The 22881-nt window shown below is 46.1% G+C and overlaps 1 protein-coding gene across 9 annotated transcripts in view; it reads right to left on the reverse strand.

Moving 5' to 3' along the window:
* Positions 1–22881, reverse strand: part of PPP1R12B (protein phosphatase 1 regulatory subunit 12B) — a 131509-nt gene that overhangs the window by 86610 nt on the left and 22018 nt on the right. For 8 of the 9 annotated variants that reach the window (XM_051771646.1, XM_051771643.1, XM_051771642.1 and 5 more), the window contains exons 2-6: positions 11171–11301; positions 10562–10680; positions 6042–6201; positions 3257–3401; positions 877–951 (exon numbers count right to left, since the gene is read on the reverse strand). In XM_051771646.1, the coding sequence (XP_051627606.1) occupies positions 877–951; positions 3257–3401; positions 6042–6201; positions 10562–10680; positions 11171–11301 (630 nt within the window). Of the gene's footprint in view, positions 1–876; positions 952–3256; positions 3402–6041; positions 6202–10561; positions 10681–11170; positions 11302–22452; positions 22555–22881 lie in introns of those variants that run through there. The other variant, XM_051771649.1, reaches the window with a different exon arrangement.

Genomic DNA, 22881 nt, shown 5'->3' on the forward strand with positions numbered 1-22881 from the left:
AAGAAGTTCCTGTGAATGTTAAGGTTGCTATTTGAGGATGGCAGCAGCTGTGTTGTGATCAGAGCTGGAGTTCTAACCACCCACATTGTCAGTTCCTCAAAATACTTTCCTGGGGTTTATCAGCACTGTTCTCATTCTGTCTGTTTCTGAATCCAACCTTTTAAATAATAAAAATTTTTAATTTCTTTTAAAGAAGCTTGGCTTGTTTTGTGGAAGCCTCCAAATGAGAGAATTGAGTAGATCAAATAAAATAGGAAAAAATCCAATCCAAAACCAACTTTCTGGCTTGACAACTGGCCTTACGTTGGTCAAGATATATTTTTGTTTTCCTTGTGGCTTATAACCCCCTCCAGCATCTCCACTGCACTATGAAATGGCAGTTTTGAATAATACGCCTTTGAAATCTCCCATTTTTTCAGAATTCCCTGAAGTTTATAATTTCTTCTCCCTCAATCCAAAGCCTCCCTATTGTAAGAGAGGTAGACATGGTAACAGAACTTTCTCAATGCTGACAGTGTATTTCCTTGGATGCAAGCACAAAGTGGACTTGGGAAATCACTCATTAGGAACAGAGCAGTTTGATGCTAGAGAGGGTTTGATGCCAGCAAACTGCAGGATAATAACAATCCCAAAGGTGAACTGCACACTCCTTACCAGTTCACATAACTCTGCATGCCAGCACACTACTGACCTTCTTGCTGCAGTCTGGATTTCCAGCTATTAAAAATATTGCTGTGATTAAAGATTGCAAACGACTAACAAAAAAAAAAATAGCAGGGCCTCAGCTTCCTGCATCTGTTGGCACCATATGTTTTGGAGAAGACCTGTGTGTGGAAAGGTAATTGGAGAGGTGGAAAATGATCTCCAGAAACTCACCACAGTCTGTTTCTTCTGCAGCATTTCCAAATGCTCGACGAGTCCCTCATCAGCCACGTCGAAGGGCGTCTGGCCCTGGTGCAGTGAGAGAACACAAGAGGGTATCTGATATGGCATGGTGGTAACAGTCAAAAAAAGCACTGTTTACCAGTGAACACACATCACATCCTCCCTCCCCAGAAGGTGAGGGACACAGTCCAGAGCAGGGAAACCCATGTGACAGTGACCACAGATCACAGAAGATCATGTTCACACCTAAGATCATGTTCATGTTCGGTGAGCAACCTTTCACATGGCAGGGCAGCTCCCTGGTTGCTGCTGCTCAAATCCAACAGCTAGGACTTCAATAGTTTAGTTTCCAGATTTCCAAAAAGGATGTTCTTGTACTGAGAAAGAATATGATCAACCTGTTGGTAGGCTGGATATCAGGAAAAGATTATTCCCCTCAAGGGTGGTGGGGCACTCAACAGGCTCCCCAGGGCAGTGCTCACGACCCCAAACCTGCCAAGGAGCTCAAGGAGTGTTTGGACAAAGCTCTCAGGGTGGGATTTTGGGGTGCCCTGTGCAGGGTCACAAGTTGGACTGATGATCCTTGTGGGTCCCTTCCAGCTCAGGAGATTCCATGATTCTATGTTACTGTATCATCATGTATTTAAACCTCCTGGAGAGGCTGACAGCCAACAGCCAGCCAAAAAATTTGGGATCCACTTGCACATCTGTGGGCATTTATAAACTAAAACAAACCAGAAAAATTACTCTGGGGCACAAACCAAGAAATCAGTTACATTTTCAACATAACTAAAGCTCTAATAGCCATTTAATTACCAACATGCAATGAAAACCTGATGGTCAGGGATCAAAGAAATGCAGGGAGCCTTGGCCACCTGACCCAGCAAGGAGACAATCCTGGTTTGGAAGGACAAAGTAACGCAGCAAATACAACTGTGTCTGTTTCTTTCCAAGTCTGGCACGATAAAAACCCCACACACATCCTGAACACTTTGGAAAAGCAGCTGGTGGCACTTAAAACAGAAAATATTCCCCGTATTTTGGGTGCCAAAGAGCTCACCAGGACAAAATGGCTCCTCAGAGAGGCATTTTGATTCCAGGAGTCTCCAACAGAGGCAGATGCCCCCAAACACACAGGGCTATGTGGTTTCTCTTACCACGTTCTCCCACCTGCCTTCAGCCCCCGGGGCTGTTCCAAGCACATCCAACTTCCTCTCCTCCCCCAGGAGCTGCCATGGCACACCTGAACCTGCTCCAGGGGGAAGCAGCTCAAAGACCAACGTGGACACTCCAGCAAGGAGGGGAACACCAAGAACAGCCCTGGACAAGCTCTTGAAAATCCAAGGGCTCTTCAAGGAGAAACTTGTAACTATTAGGATGGAAGAGGAATGGTTCTTCTTTTCTTTTCTTCCATCTTATTTTTCTTTACTAATTTATTACAAATCTGAATCAATTTTTCAATTTCCTCTGTTATGACCAATGTATAGAACAGGCTCACTTGTTTTCAGTGCCCTATACCTTAATATTAATATACTATATTGCACTCCAAGATTGATTTTTTGTTGCTGTTTAATTGGCCAGGGTTACACTAAACCAGGATGACAAGCTTGGTCCTAAATTTTAATTACAGATCTCTTCCTATGATATTTGAAATATCTTCTCCCTTCCTCCAGTCAAGATCCTCTATTTTCTGATGTTTTTAAATGCCCCAGTGCACAGGCCAGAAGAACTGCTCACTGTGTGTAACTTTGTCATGATGTTGGATAGTGATGTTGGACCTGTTATGAGACCCCACCTCAAGCACTGTGTTCAGCTCTGGGGCCCCCAAATCAAGAAGGACATGGACCTGCTGGAATGTGTCCAGAAGAGGCCACTAAATTGACCACAGGGCTGGAGCCCCTCTGCTCTGGAGTCAGGCTTGGAGAGCTGGGGCTGCTCAGCCTAGAGAAGTCTCTGGGGAGACCTTAGAGCCCCTTCCAGTGCCTAAAGGGGTTCCAAGAGAGCTGGAGAGGGACTTTGGACAAGGGCCCAGAGTGACAGGATAAGGGAGAATGGCTTCCCACTGACATAGAACAGGGTTAGATGGAATACTGGGAAGAAAAGCTTCCCTATGAGGGTGGTGAGGCCCTGGCACAGCCCAGAGAAGCTGTGGCTGCCCCTGGATCCCTGAAAATGTCCAAGGCCAGGTTGGACAGGGCTTGGAGCAACCTGGGCTAGTGGAAGGTGTCCCTGCCCATGGCAGGGGGTGGAATGAGATGAGCTTTAAGGTCTTTCCCAACCCAAATCAGTCTGTGATTCCATGATCAAGCATCAGGCAATAAAGCTGTTGTTAATCTGGCTATAAAATACACTGCATTAGTCCTGTACTCACCAGCTTGTTCCTGATGTCCATGTCACACAGAGCCTCGGCCAGGATGGAACACGCTTCCTTCACTCCCCAGTGCGCGGCAGCGTGGAGGGGAGTCCAGCCATCGTTGTCCTGGACATTCAGATTAAAGCCAGCCTGGATCAGAAGCCTGGGAAAAGAAGCAGTACTGATCTCAGCTCACCCAAGAACGGCTTCATGACTGAGCAGAGTTCCCCCGTGAGGCACGGAGCAGCCCAGCTCACCAGCAGCAGCTTCTGTACTTTATTCCCCCAAGCAACACCTCACTCCATGTGCTCCAAACTGTGGTGGAAAAGGGCAGTAAATGAAAAGTGACTTTGATGTAAAATCTGCTGGAACATGTCAAATTGATGTTTCCTTTCAGCATGCCATAAATTTGGAGAACACCTTAGTTTCTCATCTGGCATTGGTGACCCAGCCTGAACTGTTGCTCGAGTGGAGGAGACAGCCTGGCCTGGCTCAGGCACTGAGTACACAAACAGCATCTCTGCAGCTGCATCCCCACAACAGGGAGCCAAGCACAGCACCTGCCATGAGAGGGAAGTTTTGGAAATGGAGCTGGGGCTTGGTTCTACCAGAACACAAGGCCACAGTGTGAGATGGTCCATAAGGAGACCAGCAGGACTGCCAGGTAAGCACCAGTGACATTACTGTGATTGACAGGGGTGAAATTCATATGTTAAATAATCCACATTTGGGTTAAACAACCCAAAATGCATTTTTTCACACTTGCATAGTTCAAGTAAATCTTTCCCAAGTGAAGTCACCTGGGAACTCCCAGGCACTCACTGCTGTGCCCATTCCAGCCCTCCCATCTCCATCAGACCAGAGTGCTGGTGTTTCACAGCATCTGGAGCTTGAATATTTAACACCAAAACAAACACAAGAGGGTCAGTGTAGTCTGAGGCTCCAGAGCCATGTGCACACCTCTGTGGCAGTGATCAGGTGAGAGCACTGAGCAGCATGTGCATCAAAACTATTATCCAAGTTCCTTAAATACTGAAGATCATCCCAGGGGGATTCTGCAAATCTGGTAAAACTGCTACTGAAAATTTCCATCACGGGAATTTCCACCATCCAGAGCCACCTTTGCACAGCATGAACGAAATCCAGCATGATCCCAGAATGGCATCAACAGCTTGGAAACTCCTGTAGCTTTACATCGATGTGCCACTGTGCTAAATAAAACACAGTGACAGTAAAGCAGCTGTGGGCTTCTCTGTGAGAGAAATTTTAAATTAGGTGCTGACTTTCTGTTGGTTTTCCAGCTGGCAGAAGGGAGGAATAGAGCTGCTAAGAGTCTCAAGGTCACAGACAAATTCCATGTCCCATTTAGAGTGAGCTGGATCCTGGCTGTCAGCCCCTTTGGTTTAAGCCACTGAAGATTTTTATTTGAACTTACAGCATGGCCATAATATACACAAGAGAGAAACAATGTCAGTCTGCCCTGAGATCTGTTTATCATTACCACAATTAATGCCAAGGAGTTGTTGTTCAGAGCAAAGTGACCCTGCACACACAGTGAACTTCATCAAGGAGCACTGGATACACAACCCTCCTCTGACAGTCCACGGGACCAACACCTCAAATGCAGGAGATATTACATTTCTATTCACATGAGCTGTGTTAGATTCCTGTTCTCAGGCATGGCACAGGCACAGACAGCTCATAACTCAATTATATGCTCTAATGACTGAATACAAGTTAGAAACATGGAGAATAATAAAATTGCTTGAGATGAAACAGCTCTTATGCATGTCACTTAAAATTATGAAATTGAGAATCAAGACAGATGAACACTTCCAGAACAGATTCTAATGTGGACAATAGAGTAACCTTGGAAAGACTATTTACAAGCACATGTAGTGACAAAACAAGGGAGAATGGTTTCCCACTGACAGAGGGCAGGGTTAGATTACATATTAGGTAAAAATTCTTCCCTGTGAGGATGGTGAGGCCCTGGCACAGAGAAGCTGTGGCTGCCCCATCCCTGGAAGTGTTCAAGGCCAGGTTGGACAGGGTTTGGAGCAACCCAGGATAGTGGAAGGTGTCCCTGCCCATGGCAGGGAATGGAATGAAACGAGCTTTAAGGTTCCTTCCAACCCAACCATTCTGGGATTCTATGACTCCATGTTTATGGCAGTTCCACCCACAAAGAGCAGAGAAGAAAGCTCTATTTTGGAAACCTTAATGTGACCTTACCTGTAAAAATATTAATGCTTTATTGCCAGGAAACCCTAAATTGGGCAAACTGTTCATAATAGTCTTGTCAGTGGCAGGGTAGCAGAACTGTCAGGTGCTGGAATATCTCTGTCACTGCAAGAACAGTAGCATTAAGAGGCAGAGGACAGTGAGACAGAGGTGGACCCTGGGTTTTCCCATTAGACTGGTCACATAAACTTTTGGGGTGCTTGTGACTGTCATGCATTGTGTGTTGTCACTTTGTAGGTCAAAAATTATACTTTCATCCCCTAATACTGTTTAACTTGCTAGTCCTAAAACTATTACTCTAATAGTGAAAATGAGACCTCCTAAGCCTTGCTCTTTGAAAAGCTTTCCTCACTTCAAAGGCCTGGAGGAATGAACTCCAGTCCCTGTGTATTTCTGTGTGAACCACTGTGGCTGGGCACATAAAACCACAGAGCCTTTTGAGAAACAGCAGCCTGAAAACCTCAGTATGGAACAAATTTCTCTCAACTGTAAAGCCAGATGTGTTCTTTACAAAAACCAGCCCTAATTCAACACATCAGCCCTGGGGAGGAGCTCCTACCTCATGACTTCAGAATAGCCCTTGGCTGCAGCAACATGAAGGGCTGTGGCTCCTGTCCGAGGCTGCTTTACATCCTCAATTCTCCCACTGTTCAGCCACTGCCGGGCATCCTGCAGCATCTGCTGCTCCTCTTCTTTCCTTGACAGGTCTAGGTCTACACCTAAGAGGGTGAAGCACAGAAGAAGAGATGAACAAGGGAAAGCTCTTGAGCACTTGTTAAACTTACCCCATGCTTCATTTGCTGTACAATATTAGTAAACTATCTGTAATCTTCCACAAAACAATCAGCAAAAGCACCTTCTATGAGCTGGGAGAGCTCCTGTGTCATTGACAGAGACTTCAGAAACAGTCTGACTTAAAATATCTGAAAGTTGCAACCCACCCCAAGGAACTGCAAGCTTAGAAGTGCACTAAGGGTGGAAGGATTAAATTCTAGATATGCCAGATTGAAACAACATTCTACATATGCCTATGTGTCCCAGACTGAAACAAAAAAGTCATGAACAGCATCTTGACCAACTGAATTGCACTGTAATGAGAGTGTAATCTACAGTGAAGGTCTAAAGACTTGATTCTTAGGCATCTCCTGCAAGAGCAATGTCAGCCCAGCTCTGTGCACACTCAAAATTCAGGACAACCTGCAGGTGACACACAGAGTGATCTGTACTGCTCCAGAGTCATTCCTGCCAGGCACGCTGAGAGTTATCCCACTGAGCAGCAAACCCCCTGATTCTGACAAAACACAACCCTAAATCATTTGGAGATGAGAAGGCCAAAAAAAAAATCTACTCTGGTGGCTGTCACTGCTTTAGTTGAAGTCAGATCAGGTAAGTTCATCAATACACACATCTGGAATAGCAGACACATGGACTGTGAGGCTCTGTGTGACAACAAGAGGGACGAGTCTCCTACCTTAGGAAATGACTGCTATGGTGTAGAAAGGCAGGTGGATGATTGGAGAGGGAAGGTGACAGACTGTCAATTCTCACTAAACCAACAAGAGGCAAAACAAACGTAGACTTGTTTTCCTAAGTGAAGTTTTCATAATAATGAGGTCATGGAAGGTTGATGTATCAATCACAAGTATGATACAGCTCCACACAAGATTAATCAGCTCAGAGCTTGCTGACTCAGGACAAAATACAAAGGAGAAGATGACAAATCTCAAAAATCAAGAAGGGTGTTGAAGAGCAAGTGTCCCTACAGATTAATTCTTTCAGTATGAGGATGGTATGATTCCAAATTAAATTATGGGGCATTAGGCTTAAAACACCTGGAGTCTGACCTGTGAGACCCACTGCTGCAGGATGTTGCAAAGATCAGAAACACAACTGTCTGCAGAACAAGGATCCGACAAGTTTGTAATGATAATGCTGGACATGCTGGATCTCCCAAGGAGCACTGCACAAACTCATGAAACAGAAAATCATGGAGGATTCATGAGTACACAGAAAGCCCATCTCACTCAGGAATTCCTGGAGGCACAGTGGCTGGAGACTGGGAAAATGTCTGGAAGGGGAATTTTACACGCTTGTGCTGTTGTTCCAGTTTGAGCAGGCATCTGTTTCCAGTCACTGCTGAGGACAGGCCACTGTGCAGGACAAAGCTTATTTAAAGTTCAACCCCATTTCCTCCAGCAGTTATGAGCCTTTAAACTGTGTTGATAGGAGGCTTCTCAGTGGAGACAGATGGTTGTTTCAGGGCATCTTAGCAGGATGCAGCTAATGTGGTGAAGCAATGCAAGCAGAATCCCAAAAAGTGTCAGGCAAAATACCTGCAGCTGAGGCAGGATCATTGCCTTGATGTCCTGTAAGGTTCAAGACCATCTAAGAATGCTGAAGGTGCACAAGTCCATGGGACCTGATGAGATGCATCCAAGGATCCCAAGAGAGGTGGCAACAGAAGTGCCTAAGTCACTCTCCATCATATTTGAGAAGTTGTGTCAGTATGGTGAAGTTCCCACAGACTGGAAAAAGAGAAATATAATCCTCATTTTTAAACAGGGAAAAGAAGACCTGGGGCACTACAGCTAAATCAGTCTCTCCTCTATGCCCAGCAAGATCATGAAGCAGATCCTCCTAGAAACTACGCTAAGGCAGATGCAAAATAAGGAGGTGATTGGTGACAACCAACCTGTCTTCTCTGAGGGGCAAACTGTGCCTGACACGGCCCTGTCTGACAGGGTGACAGTGCTGGTGGATGAGGAAAGAGTGACTGACACTGTCCACCTGGACTGGTGCACAGCATGTGACACTGTCCCACAGGACACTTATCTCTAAACTGGAGAGATATGGATTTGGTGGATGGAGCACTCAGTGGATGAGGAACTGGCTGGATGGTGACACTCAGAGTTGTGGCCCATGGCTCAATGTCCACGAGGTGCCCAGTGCTGAGTGGCATCCTCAGGGGCTGGTGTAGTTGGTGCAGTTTAACCTTTGTTGGTGTCATGGACAGTGGGACTGATGCACCCTCACCAAAGTGCTGATGGCACTGAGCTGTGTGGTGGGGTCACACCACAGGGAAGGGATGGGACACCCAAAGGGACCTGGACAGGCAGGAGAGGTGGGACCATGCAAACCTCATAAAGTTCAATGAGATCAAGCACAAGATCCTGCCCCCGAGTTGGAGCAACTCCAGGCACAAATCCAGGCTAGGAGATGAATGGATTGAGAGCAGCCCTGGAGAGAAGGACCTGGGGGTGCTGGGGAATGAGGAGCTCAACACACCCCGGCTGTGTCCAGTGACACCCAGTGTGCTGGGTGGAACCCACAGGCTCCAGAGAGCTGGGAGTGTTCACCTGGAGAAGAGAAGGCTTCAGGGAGACCTTGGAGCCCCTTCCAGTGCCTAAAGGGGCTCCAGGAGAGATGGAGAGGGACTCTGGACAAGGGATGGAGTGACAGGACAAGGAGGAATGGCTTCCCACTGCCAGAGGGCAGGGTTAGATGGGATATTGGGAAGAAGTCCTTCCCTGTGAGGGTGGAGAGGCCCTGGCACAGGTTGTCCAGAGAAGCTGTGGCTGCACCATCCCTGGGAGTGTCCAAGGCCCCTTGTCTATGGCAGGGGGTGAAATGAGATGGTCTTTAAGGTCCCTTCCAACCAAAATCATTCTCTGATTCTATGTACAGCTCTTGATACCCACTTTAAAGACCCAAGTTACACTGAGGTAAAGAAAGGATCTCTGTCTTTCTGGGCATTCAATAAAGCCTGAATGCCAACAGGAAAAAGGCATGGCTTGGATAGCCCAGTAAAACAAAGGCTGACTGTAGACACAAATCTTTTTTTTTTTAAATACATGAGCAGAGTAAATATAAGGGAGAAGAGTTATTTAACCTTATTTTAAAGGGGATGGTAAAGGGGAATAAAATAAGAATAACCTTGTCACAAATATCCCTGGACTAAAAAGTGAAAAGTTTTTGTTTAGAAGGAACATGATCCTGCATCAATTTTCCAAGAGGAGCACTACAGTAAATAACAACCAGCTCTCAGATGAACAGCTACAAACTCACCTGTGGAACAGTAACAGGGGTGACAAAGTACCACGGGACTGATCTCTTCCCTAACTATACCTGAAAGGAGCTTCAAAAATAAAGTAACCACCATATGTCAGAATATATTTGACAGAGGACTGGATTCAATCCAGCATGCAAACAACCCCCCCATCGACCTGCAGGCATAAAATAATCCACACTGAAAATAATCTTTGGGGATCTCTAGCCCAAATCCCTGCTCAGAGGAGGGTAACTTCAAACCCAGATCAAATAGCTCAGAGCTGAATGTAGCTGAGCTTTGATTACATCCAATGATGGGAGTTCCAGAAATTCCTTGGTTCCCTGTTCCATCACTGCATCCTTCAAAAACATTCTTGATGAACTTCATAGACGGGATTTAAACTTCTCACCCACGTGTACATACATTTAATGACTCACAGATGAATTCCATGGGTATGAAGAAAATGTCACACTAATAAAGCATTTCTTAATTATAACATCAGCTACACAGTCCAAGATGATTCTTCTACTGGGAATGTTTGTGCAGGGACAGTCTGGAGAGCAACCCCTCAGCCAGGCACACCTGATGAGAGAGGGAGCATGGTAGATGGGCTGCAGAACTCTGGGGAAGGATCAGGATAAAGCAGGTCACTCCAGGCCTGGAATACTCACACCCTGTTTCCTCCTCTTGGCAGTGCTGTAAATCTCACCTCTGTTTTATCAAGTCTTAGTGAAACGAGACCTTTTAATGATACCAGAGGTCAGAATTAAATCTCACTTTAAAAGCAAACAGATCTAATGATTCAGATTTCAGTACTGTGGTGTCTTGCCTTGAAGAGTCCCAAGGACAGAGACCACACACCACAAACCTCCTGCATCTGCACCACTGTCCTGACAGCAAAATAAAATCTGTCTGCTGTCTCCTGAGCCAGATTTTAGATCTTTTCACTTACAGACAGCAAGCCAGCAGAGTTCTCTTATGGACATTTTTAGGCTCTAACTCTCCCATATTCAATCCCACACCTGATTTACCTTGCTTCTTTACTTGTTCCAGAAGCAGGTCCTTCATGGCTGCTTCCTCTGCGATGTCAGACGGGACCTCCCCTTCGCTGTTCACAGCAGCCACGTTGGCTCCATGGCTAATCAAGTACCTACATCAATGAGACCCAGGCCAGCACATCAGACCATGGCTAATCAAGTACCTACATCAATGAGACCCAGGCCAGCACATCAGACCTTGTCTGAAGGCTTCAGAGCAACCTACACAGTACAGCAGGTAGCCTGACAACATATTTGCATTCTCATGCAAGTTCAATCACCAAATGAGTACTGTATTCTCAGCCAATTTCTAGACTAAAAATGTTCACTGTTAATGCAAGGTCCCTGCTTGGGGGCTCATAGTTTTCTTTTCTCTGTAGTTATTTAAATACCCTAGGTTCTTGCACTAATCTGGTTGATTATCCCCTAAAAAGAAAAGAAATTTAAAAAGGGCAAGCCAAGCCATCATCAATTTTTAAATTTGTCTTCTATACCAAAGAGATATACAAATGTATGTACAGTATCCATCACCTGTGTACCTGCTCCGATGACAAAGGCATGGGAAGTGTTATAAATACCCGGAATAGCCCGAAACTCACTCACTCTGCTATGTTCAGATAGCCACAGGATGCCACTGCATGGAGAGGGGTCCAGCCCTCGTTGTCTTGCTGGTTCACATTGGCTCCATTTTCTACCAGAAACTTCACCATGTCCAGGTTTTCATCAATACAGGCCTGAGGGAGGAGAGAAGGGGAACATCGAGGGAGGAGGGGAGGTGAACATGCAGGGAGGGAAGGATTGAAGAGAAAGGGAAGGGGGAAAAAACCAAGGTGTTGGTATGAAATCAAGCATACAACCCCTACCTGCAGTTTATTGGCAGCAGGTAATTCCTGGGCTGAACTAGCCACACTGTGGGCAAGTACACCTTAAAGCTTAGGGTAGCATCAATTTGTGAACTGAAACAAATCCATTTCAGAAGTTTCAAAAAGTAATTGTAACTCAGATTCCCCAGGTGGACAACTTCTGAATTTGCTCAAGCTTTACCTCTCACCACTGAATTGTTTCCTTCCTCGCTCCCCCACTGTTACCTCACCACAGCTGGGATGCTGAAATGATGGATCTCCATTAGTTTTAGGTATGTCATCAAATCCCTCTAAGCAAGGCAAGCTGTGTACTCATTTAGATTATGTTGTTCCTCAAAATGTCAATGAAAAGAAGTCATAATATTGAACAAAAGGAGGCCTCACTAGTGGCAGGGATGAGCAGGGAAAGCAGGAGCTGAAGAAGCCTGACCAAAGCAGCCCACCTGTGTACAGGTCACCTTTTACCAGGGCAAAAGCAGGGTTTTAGAGAACTTAATAACTTCTTCATTCAGCAGTATCTCTGTTTTCCTGAGCATAACACAGTACAACTTTGCCTGTTTGCTCTACAGTCCTGTGAGCTGCTGAAGAGAACCACAGCCCTTGATGAGCCGCTGTAGTCATTCCTGAGCCTGCTTTGAACTTGTCAGAAGAAAACCCAGCTTGATTTTCAAGTCTCAGCAGTTCTCTTGGGTGGAATTCCTCCTTCCTCAAATTCCTGGCTCTAGCACGTTCTGTGTTGCATTTACATCTCACTGGAAGCTACTATTTAAGGATGAGCTGGCAGTTTAATCCATACCTCCGAATGCGTTTGCCTCCGCTGGGAAGCACTGGGCACGACCAGGAGGGGCAAGGACTGGCTTTTACTGCGTGTCCATCCACAGGCAGAAACCCAGCTCCTCATTACTAGAGAGGGAAACAGTCAGAATTGCTCCAGAATCTCTGCACTCGATCCCTCTGCACAGCTCAGTGTGGGCACATCTATCCCTCATGGCAGTCAGGTGATTCCCAGATGATCTGTCCATAAAGAGCAGCACTGACTATCCACTCCTGTCCCAGCAAGGAATGAAAACGAGGAATCCTCTCTAACCAACATCCCCATACACACCAAAAAGAGACAATCCTGTATTATCTAACATGTTCATCTCTGCTGCACTGCTCATGTCAAAGGAGAGGCACATCCTGCACCAGGACATCCAGCTCCTTCCACGTCTATTGCAAGTAGAGTTGGACTCAATGATTCTTGTAGGACTTTTCTAACTCAGGATACTCCATAACTCCAAGTACAATCCCAAACTAGCTGCTTAGGCTGCAAACATGAGTTGTTCCTCATTTGGTTGGTTCACAAAGAGCCATGCACAAGCCTAGCTTTGAAATCTCCAAGGAGGAACATTCTAAATTAACCAACTCCTAGTGCAGGTACTGGGCAAACATGAGACAACACAGGGGACAGATGTCCCAGGAGCAGGCTCAATCCCAACTGGAGCCTATGCTGAAGGGTCAGTGTGTTTCTGGCCCTGTTTTAGATTGGTTTACCTGAACCTTGGTCAGGAAAGCACAAGCATAACTCTAGAAGTCATTTACTTCAGGAGCTGCTCCAAATCCAGAATGGCTGAGCCTGACCTGGGCAGGCTCCATTCACCCTGCTCGGTCCATCAACGCTGTCCCACCCTCAAGCACAAAACAGTTTTGTCCTGCAAACCCAGCTCTGAGGGGCTTTCCTTAGATTATTTCAGGCAGTAGAACTGGGGAAAAAAAATAGAACCCCAAACCTAAAATCTTGGGGACTGAAAAGCATCACCTTGAGGCTGGAGGAGCTCTGGGTCAAAGCACGATGGGGTAAGACATGGTTAGGTCTGAGCAATGTGGATGCAAACCAGGTTCTACCACCAGGAGCAAGGGGTTGGTCTTCTTTTATTTAGATCCTCTGGTCTGACCCCCTGCTCAAAACAGGGCTAAATCTGTGTGAGATCAAGTTGCCCAGGCCTGCTCCAGCCAGTTTTTACTGTCTGCTGGGATGGAGACACCAGGCCTGGTCTGGTCCCTGCCCCAGTGCTTTACCCTCCTCTCTGTGGGTAATTTTTCTAATCTGGATTTTTTTCTTGCTGCAACTAGTTCCTCCTGCTCCAGTAGCACAGATTTAGCCTCCAAATGTCAGCAGGTGATGAGGGCAGGAAACACAAGCCCAATATTCCTACGGTACAGGGGAACTAATATGCCCAGTATGCACACAGTTAAGTTTAAGACACACTCTAAGAAGGATAAACTCACGATTTCCATAATCCTGCCAACTGCACAAACCAAACTGTCAGTGTCTTATGTCTGTACCAACACACTGAAACGCAGCAAGAAGGTGAAGGATGTGAGGCACACAGAGGTGGACATGGACACAGAGAGGAACCCAGTAATCCCTTTTCAGTTCGAGGAGCAATTCTTTGGGAATTCAAGGCTGAGCCTGCAAAACTCACAGCTCATCTCTTTTTATTGCCACCCATATTAATTGTGATATACTTTGAGTTTCCCCCAACACACCTCATATAAATTACACTTCCTGATGAGTTATTTACATTTTGACCTGGGAACATAACCAGTACCAATCACTTCTTAAATAAAGCTGACTTTATCTAAAAGCATACTGCTCCGAGAATAGCCAAGAAAAGTTCGCCCACGCAGTGGTTTCTTTTGGGCACAATCCCTCCTGGCTGCCCACAGAACCAGAGCCTCATTACAGAGGAATTTTATCAGCAGGGTTCTGCCAAAGCAGAGAAGTGAACGGTTCCTGCCCTGCTGGGTTTGTTTAAGTGTTACCTGCAGCTTGAGTGGGAATCTAAATTTAGACTGAAGAATGTCTCTATAGCATGAGCTTTGTATGTATTTCATAGAGAATTATATTTACACTGTTCATCAAACACACCTACTTCATCTGCATAGCCTGGGAATCAGCCAAGGGAAAAGCCCAGTTCTCGCTCAAGTCACTGCACTCTGAAGTGAAATATCTGTTTAAATGCATAAACAAGCCCCCCTCACTCTTTTAAATTTCTGCCTGTTGTTGCCTCACTGTTCTGTTGGTCCCATCCCGCGTGGTTCCAATGGAATGCGTGCTCCAACCAGCAGGGATAATGGGATCAACCCCCACCTGTTCCCACACCGAAATCTGCAGTAATTCGACTCTCCTGGCTCCTGCAGGGAGAAAATGATGACAAAGTGCCAGGGCTCCGTGGGTGCTGACAGTAGCAGGCACTTGCTCGCTCCCTAAGTGAGCCATGGCCATTCCATGCCTGCTGCCTGCATTTACCACCAGGAGAAACCAAGTGCAAAGGGGGAGTAAGGCCTTGATGGGGCAGCAACATATTCTTTAAGATCTAAGAAAAATAACCCTCACTCCACCCTTGTACAGCTCATGAAAAGGGGCTCTTCAAGGCATGTGGTCAAGGAAAAGTTGCTGCTCAAGGAGTGTGATCCAGCCAGGGGATGCTGCTTGGCAAATACTGATTTTAGTGTGAGCTAATAGGAATAGAACTGAGCTCAGGGCAGAGTAACACAAACAGTTTCCTAAGGTACGATTCCTTGCCTGCCTCAAATACCAAAATGTGAGAACTTTTTGCATTGTTGTATCATTACATACTACTAATTACACTGAGAGTTGAAAAAGTGAGGTGGAAAAGGAGTTTCCAAACATGGCATTTGATAAATAGAGGTACTGAGTAACCCCTGCTCAGCTCTGAAAAATCTCATTGTGGTCTTACGTAAGAAACCATCAGGCAAAGAATTATTTACATCACTTCTTAGTCAGACACCCAAAAGAACACACTGCTTGCATCTTAATATACTATGACATATTTAACACATCTCAGAGCAAGAATTATGAGGCCAACAACATGGATAATGAATTGGTAATTTCTACAGATCTGAACGTTAAAAAGCCTTTATAAAGGTTATAACAGATTAAATGGCAGCTTTTAGGGGTTTCAATGTATTTCTGTGTGTCTTTTTAAGGTATCAACTGAATAAGACTAATATTTTACCAGGGAATTCATACTTGCACACACAGTAATGGTATTAATAGTTTCATACATGATATAATTTTACCAAGACACAAATTAAGGAACAGAAATTCTCTCTGTTTAAAAGTACTCAGGGCACACACTCGCCCACCTAAAATTTTGGAGAGCCCTGAGTGCTGATACCTCTCCACCAAATTTCTGCTGCATGTTTTCTTGTGGATATCTGCCAAAATAAAGCACTGTGAATGAACCACCCCATAAGAAAAACACTTTCACTGGGATTCAGGGGGCAAAGCTCCCCTTCAAGCTGAGCCAATTCGGTTACCTGAGGTTACTGGGGGAAGGAGAAGAGGACAAAGAGGAAGTAAAAGGGTAGATATGTCCTCCTTTAAGTACTATTAATCCTCCAACCTTAAATTTAGGAGAGTGAATAAGTTTAGTAACCCGAGAGGATCTATTGCTATGCAGAGTTCTCCTCTCTTATTTGATACAGTGTTCCTTGGGAACAGGGTAAGAACCACGACTTCGGAGAACAGAGTCACAAAGCAGATTCCTGCTCTCCAGCCCCAAAGGGAGGGGCCAAAGTCAAAAAGAGTTGGTTCAAGAAGTGATGTTGCCATTTTGGTGGGTAGTTATTTCATGTGAGGAAACGCTCCCTCTCCTAAACCATCCTTGAAATCAGGTATAAAGAAAAATACAGGGATAGGCTTAATTCTTTCAGTTTTAGGTCCTGCTAACCCCCAGTTGCTTGGTTCACACGTAGGAGAGGCTAAAAGCAAGGTTAACTGCAGAGCACAGCAATTTTGTCTTTAAATTTATAATTCCTTTTTTATCTTCTCTCTCTGTACAAGCTCTAACATAACACCTTCAGGGCGATGTGACAGGGTGGGAGTGCAGGGCGAGTGTCTTTCCCCCTCATCGTGGATCTTCAGCAGGATAATCTCTTGCCATCCCCGTATTTTTCTTGGCAGTTGATGAGCTCCAAGTGCTTCTGGAACGGCACTAATGCATTACAGTTTTAGCAGTCTTTGATGCAAACTGCATCCAGTGCCCAGAATTACCCACTCACCACCCAAAGAAAGTTGGCTCACAGGATTTAAATCCCAGGCATTGCTGGGCAAGTCTCCATCCCCAGCTCCTGGTGTTCCTCCAGCTCCTGGCAGGAGCCCAGCATTTAGCAGTTTTTCCATAGGGAGGAAGTGCTCAGTTTCTAAAATTTGCAGATACGGCAGATTAGCTTCCCCCTCTCAGCTAACAGGTGGAGCCCTTTCCAGCCATGGACACTCGCTGCAGGCCTGAGTTTTGCCAGGAGCTGTTGCCAAGGCATTCTTCTCCCGAGCACGAAGTTTACATTACAGTAACGAAACGGGGACACCAGGAAACGAGTCACAGCAACTCTGCACAGCTCGGCTCATCTGGCAAGGCTTGTCCAGCAACCAGACAAAATCTGATCGTTATCTTGAATGAAACCTCATTATTATCGTCGTGTTGTTGTGTTTGCCCCTTCCTTGGAGCACCCAGAGCGCACAGGCACCGCTGAACTCCTGATGAGTATCAGCAACGCAACAGCGCCTGCTGCCTGCCAAAGGTTTGGTTTGCTTATCTCCTGGGCATCCCCTGGGACAGACTGGAGGATCAGGGAGGAAAAGGAGCCAGATGGGATGAGACTGAAGGGTTCAGAGGACCGGGAATTGAGCTCCAGGAAGGTGTGAACAGTGTGACACTGCTCACCTTCTAGGGGTGCATCACACTTAGCAAAGCCCCGGCCTAGGACTGGTGTTACATTCCTACTACACACTGAATACACACAGGATAGCAGCAAAGAGAGCAACTAAACCACCTGAGAAATTCCTAAGAAATTGCTCGGGATCAGCTGAGAGATAAGGAGAAAGTTGGTTACAAACCCAGAAGTACACAGAAACCATGGCAATAACTGCACATCCACAGTGCTGTCACAGGCACATGGAGGCACCTGTTTTCTCCACAACTTACCCAATACTAAGTAGTTTAACATAAATACATAAACAACATTCATGTCACAGTGCAGCTGTTTGCAGGAAGAGCAGTTCTTGACAGGATATCAGCAGAGCTGCTCAGCAGCACGGGCACATCCCCTGCCCTGGGGGGGCACGAGGTGCTCACCGTGTGTACAACCCCTATAAGAAGGGTGAACCCAGCTGTGAGCATGTGGCATCGCTCCCTGAGCCCCACTGAGTCAACATTTGGTTTACAAACAGTATGTCACATCCCCCAGTGTCATATGATCATGGAATAAAGCAGCAGCAGCAGCATGCAAGAGCTGGGACTCAGTCAGCCAGGAAACCTGTAATTACTGCTGTGGGTTAATTTTGGCTGTATTTAATTCCCTGGTGCTCCCTCTGTGGTTGTTGGGATTTCTGAGGGAGAATCCATGCATTTGCTCAAGGCAGAGGGAAGATGCAAGAAGGGGGAAGCAGAAAGGGCTGTGTGCTTTTCTGCTGTGTTACATGTTTCTACTATGAATACACCAGTCTTGTGACAGAACCCAATTTCAGTGCCTTCTCTGTGCACAAGAGTGAAAATCTCCTAATCCTACCGTGTCAGATCCTTGGGTAGCTATCCCCATGGTTCCCACATGGAAATCATACTTGGCAGTTCCACTTGTCACACATAAATGCAACAGATAAACTGGCTGGTCAGGCACATGTTGGCTTTTTAAATGGAGCATGAGAGATGCCAGGCCAGGAGAGGCCTTTGCTTCAGCTCTTCTTCATCACTCCAGTAAATACTTGTCTCTGGAACCTCCTACAACTGTGGTACATCTTGGTCTGTGCAAAATGCTAGTCTTAAATCAGATTGCTCCTGAAACCCGTATTATTAATTCTTTTACCAGACTCTCCTCCAGTCCAGAAATCAAGTGTTGAACCATCTTCAAAGCTCTTTACACATCCAGCTTTCCCCATGGCTTGCTTCCCTCCCTGATCCCAATTTCTGCAACTCTTGAGTATTGAGTATTAACAAACACCTCTGAGATGCTTCCATACAATCCTACATCCATCATTCCTGCACTGATCTTCAAGACCCATATGTCAGTGTGCCCAGAAAGCCACTCCATTCTTGCATATGGTGAAACAGTTTATAATTTAGATGTTGAGATGCTCAGAGCAGGGACTATCTGCTATTGCTTAAAGAGGAGCCAGCTCTCAACACACCCCAGTGCCACTCAGGGACAGAACGGCAACAGATACATCATGGAATTACTGCAGTTGGAAAGGACCTCAGGAGACTCCTAATCTAGTGCCTCTACCACAAGGCAGGGTCTGCAGTGAATTCTCCCCACCATTCCAGGCTGTGGATTTGTGTGTGTATCATCATATGCATGTGCATATATGTTCATACATACAAGCACAGCCACTTATATTTATTCTTTGAAAATCCAGGGAAGTCTTAAATTGTGGGAAAGGACTAGAAGACACACATTTGTGTCCTGTGTCTGCAGCTGTTCTGATCCAGACCTGACTCACCTCCACAGCTTTGATGCTTTATGTGCCTAACCCTCTGGCTTTCTCCTCCTAAATGATGTCCTCATGCTGGAAGCCTGATGTAGACTCATTTGGGTGGCACAGGCTGCACCACCCATGAGCTACACAAAATTCTGTATCAGGTACGGGGTGAAAAAAGTGGGGTTTGTTCATACAAACCAAGGGGGGACATCGCGCTCACACAGACTGAAAGGTTTTCTCTGTGCTAAATGAAGAGCCAGAGTGAGTACAGGCCATAAAAAGCACTAATCTCAAAGCAAGATGGTTTCTGAGTGCATGCAAGTGCAGCTCAAATTCAGTCTGAGATCCCTACAAGAGTTTGAGCAGGTTTAAGCCCAGCTTGCTGCCATGTGCTCCTACACCTTGCTTTGCACAAGATTAAGTTTCACCCACATTTTCAAAGTGTAAAGAGACAGATACCCAGGGCATTCCCTGTCCAAGCTGGGTGGGTGCACCACTCTCACAGTACCTGTCCCTTCCCCCTGCCTGCAGACCAGCAGAGATCCACTGACACCAGGGTGAGAGGAATCCCACCCTCCATGACTGACCAGCAGTCACAAGAGAACCCTCCAAGAGCCCAGATCTATGAGGTCACTACTCAACCTGAACTTTGAGAGGGTTTTCTTTACCACAACCTTTTCCTATAAGATTGGTGTAACTAGAACACTTTGAGGAGTTTTGGAAATGGTTATAGAGTTGCTGCAAATCAGAGGCTGACACTGACACCAGCAGCACCATTAGCTGGTACACACAGGGCTGGAAGCACTGGCAGGGCAGTTCAGTCATCCAGTCATGACAGAGTGTCAAAGGGATTAAATGACAAGACTCACTTCTCTACTGTTCTCCTGTCATAAGTCTAAAATATATGGAACAAGGTTGGCTAGGAGATGGAGGGAGCCAGTCCTCCACTGAATGCAAAGCAAGAGTAAATACGTGATGTCAACATACACCTCAAACCCACAAACGAAGGCAAGGTCGATGACAGCTGAACAGCAGCAGGGTTAAATCCGGGAGCACAGAGAGAGGAGTTCACAGAAAACAAAGAGAAAAGCCTCCCAAAATAGCCTGGCAACTGTCACCACTCGGCCTGTCGGCACTGGAAGGTATGACATTGCCATGGTGTCCCATGATCACAGCTCTGCTCTTAAGGGGCTTCTGTCAGAACCAGCACTACCAAAAATTCCACCTCCAAGTAATCCCGTATCTCTGGCAGCATAGATTACACTTGCCAGTGATTTGGGGAACAACAAACAGCTCATACTGCTGCTCCTACAACACCACAGAGCTTCTGCACCTGCCCTTCTCAGTCCTCAGCCCCAGCTTCTGTGTGTCCTCTGCCTCAACACTCTGCACGGGCACTTCTGTACCACGGGTCCAGTTCTAAAATCTTTATGCTTTAAAACCCTTGAGCAAATCTAATCCTGAAACAGTCAGAAGAAAGAGGTAAATTCTGCTTTAAAGAGAGCAGGGAGAAAGGGAGCAAAATGAGATAAAAAGGTTCATTTTCTAGTCTGATTAATTAGCTATGGAGCTTCATTTTTTCTAACAGCGGTTGAGTCATACTTCTCGTGTAAGCAGGAAGAGAGATATGGATTATGTCAGATTTTTCCATCGGAAAAAACCTCACAACAACTAGAAGTACTCAGCAGTATCCATGCCAGTCATCAAAAGAAACCAACAACAAATCTCTTACAATGATTAGCACAACAAAAAACGCAGCAGAGCACAAGGGAAGAGAGAAAGACATGCAAAGGCATAATTATGTCATGAACGTAGCATTTCCAAGATGAAATAGCAGCACAAAATGTCAGGTGGAGAAGTGCTTTGAATAGAAGCCACATTTTAAAACTCCCCACGCCTTCGTATGTGCACCGGGGCAATCAGCTTATTTAAAAGGAGGTAGATGTAAATACCTGATGCATTAAACCAGAGGTGGCTTGGCTAAATGTCTGTGGAATTCTTTACAACTACCAGGATCCCTGCAGTGATGGTGCTGACAGTGAGTGCTGAGGCACCACACTTCACTTCCCCGTGGCTGGACAGGAGCTGTGCTCACCAAGGCAGCCCTTGGCATGCCAGAGCTTCCAGCTCGGCTTCTGTGGGAGAAAGAGCCACTGCTGGAAGGAAAGAGAAGGTCAGCTGGACACTCACACTCTGTGAAATGGGAGGGAAAGGGGAAGAAAGCTAAATTGCCCTGCTTTTACTCTTGCTAGGACACCAGGCTCAGGCTCATGCAGGATTGCCATCTTTTGGCCCTCATTTAGCCTTTCTAATCAAACAGCATTTTGGCAAAGCTAGGAAGCTCAGCACATACCACAGACAGGGAATTCACTATGCAAAGAGCCACAGGGACCAACCCTTATGCACAGCCTTGGTGCTGTGAGCAGGGCAGTGACCCTGCCAGAGCTCAAGGAGTGTTTGGACAATGCTCTCAGGCACAGGGTACGATTGCTGGGGTGTCCTGTGCAGGGTCAGGAGTTGGACTTGATGATCCCTGTGGGTCCCTTCCAGCTCAGGACATTTTATGATCCTGTGAACCTCCTTGAGCCTCAGAGTATTTGTGCCTCCATGTGTCTAATAATCTGCACTGAATTCACCTCCCATCCAAACCAGGCCCTGATTTCCCAGTGACTTCCACTTCCACAGTGCTCTTGCTCTGCAGCCGATGGACTGGTTTGCCATTTGCACTCACAGACCAGAACGCAGCCCTAAACCAGTGCCAGGCCATGTGGGACTGACTTCAAAATCCAGTCTAGATCATCATCTTACTCCCTTCCTTTTCATCATCTTCATCCCACTAATTCCAACATGATTTTTAATACCCATTATTTCAACAGCAGTCGGAGGCTAATGCTTTGTACTATCTGAGAAGAGCTTGAAATGAGTCCAGTAGGTGATCAAGTGCCAACACTAAAAATAAAGTCTTTCTGTCTCTAAAAAGCAGGGACTGTCAGTTTTCTAATGGTGTGGAGCAGGACTGGCTTTTCAAGTCTCACCAGTTTAGTCATTCTGGCCACTAAGTATGTAATTTCTCTCCCACTTAGCCAGCACTCCCTGGCACTGGATCAAGACAGTCTACATAAAATCTTGCCCTTAAATTACTGAAATTTTTGTTCCTGCCTGAAATAACTCTACATTTCATAATTAGAAAGCTCACAAGCATTTCACTCCTGTGTGGAAAATGGAAATTCGGCTACTGCAGGTTTGCTTAGCAAAGAAATGTTCTGCTAACAACACCTTTGCCCTTGCAAGTGCTCCATCAGGGGTTACACTGCACTATTTAGTGCAGTTCCTAAAGGCATTTCTACAGCACAAGCAAATATAGATGTGTTTTCTGCCATCAGCTCTATTACATAAACATATTCTAAACTTCCAAGATGCAGCCTTAGATCAGCTGCAGCCACACCAACAAGGTCTCCTGCAGCCCAGGGCTGACATTCATCCTGCTGCCTTGCAGCGGCAGAGCAGTGCAGAACAGCCAAGGCTAAATGGAAACTCACCTTGTCAATAATGGGGGTAAAAATGTAAAATCACTTTGCAGCCCACTTGGCAAGGTGGTTCCACTCACCCCACACCCGCTGGAAGGGCAAGGTGGGGTGGGAAGACAAGGCAGGGCCTCGCTGCTCCAGTACTCAATCCTCTATGGGAAGAGTCTCTCCAGGTCTTCTCTTACCTGGTCAGAGACACAGAAAAACAGTTGCAAATGGGTTTAGCTCCAACTTGGCAAACTGAAGGTGAGATTTGTGTTGCCTGACTAGAGACCTCAAAGGCAGACAGAGAAATCTCCAGGCTTTCTTTAGCCTCTCCCATGGCAGGGTCTTGCAGCAAGCTCTGCTGAAGCCAGGGCTGCCCTCACCCTGCCCAGCCTTACACCCTGCCAGCAGAGCCTCTGCCCCACCAAGGTCACTGATAACTCATTTGATACCCCA

This window comes from Manacus candei, unplaced genomic scaffold (genome assembly GCF_025592945.1).
Source record: "Manacus candei isolate 608988 ecotype Guabito, Panama unplaced genomic scaffold, ASM2559294v1 h1tg000139l, whole genome shotgun sequence".
Lineage (NCBI taxonomy): Eukaryota > Metazoa > Chordata > Aves > Passeriformes > Pipridae > Manacus > Manacus candei.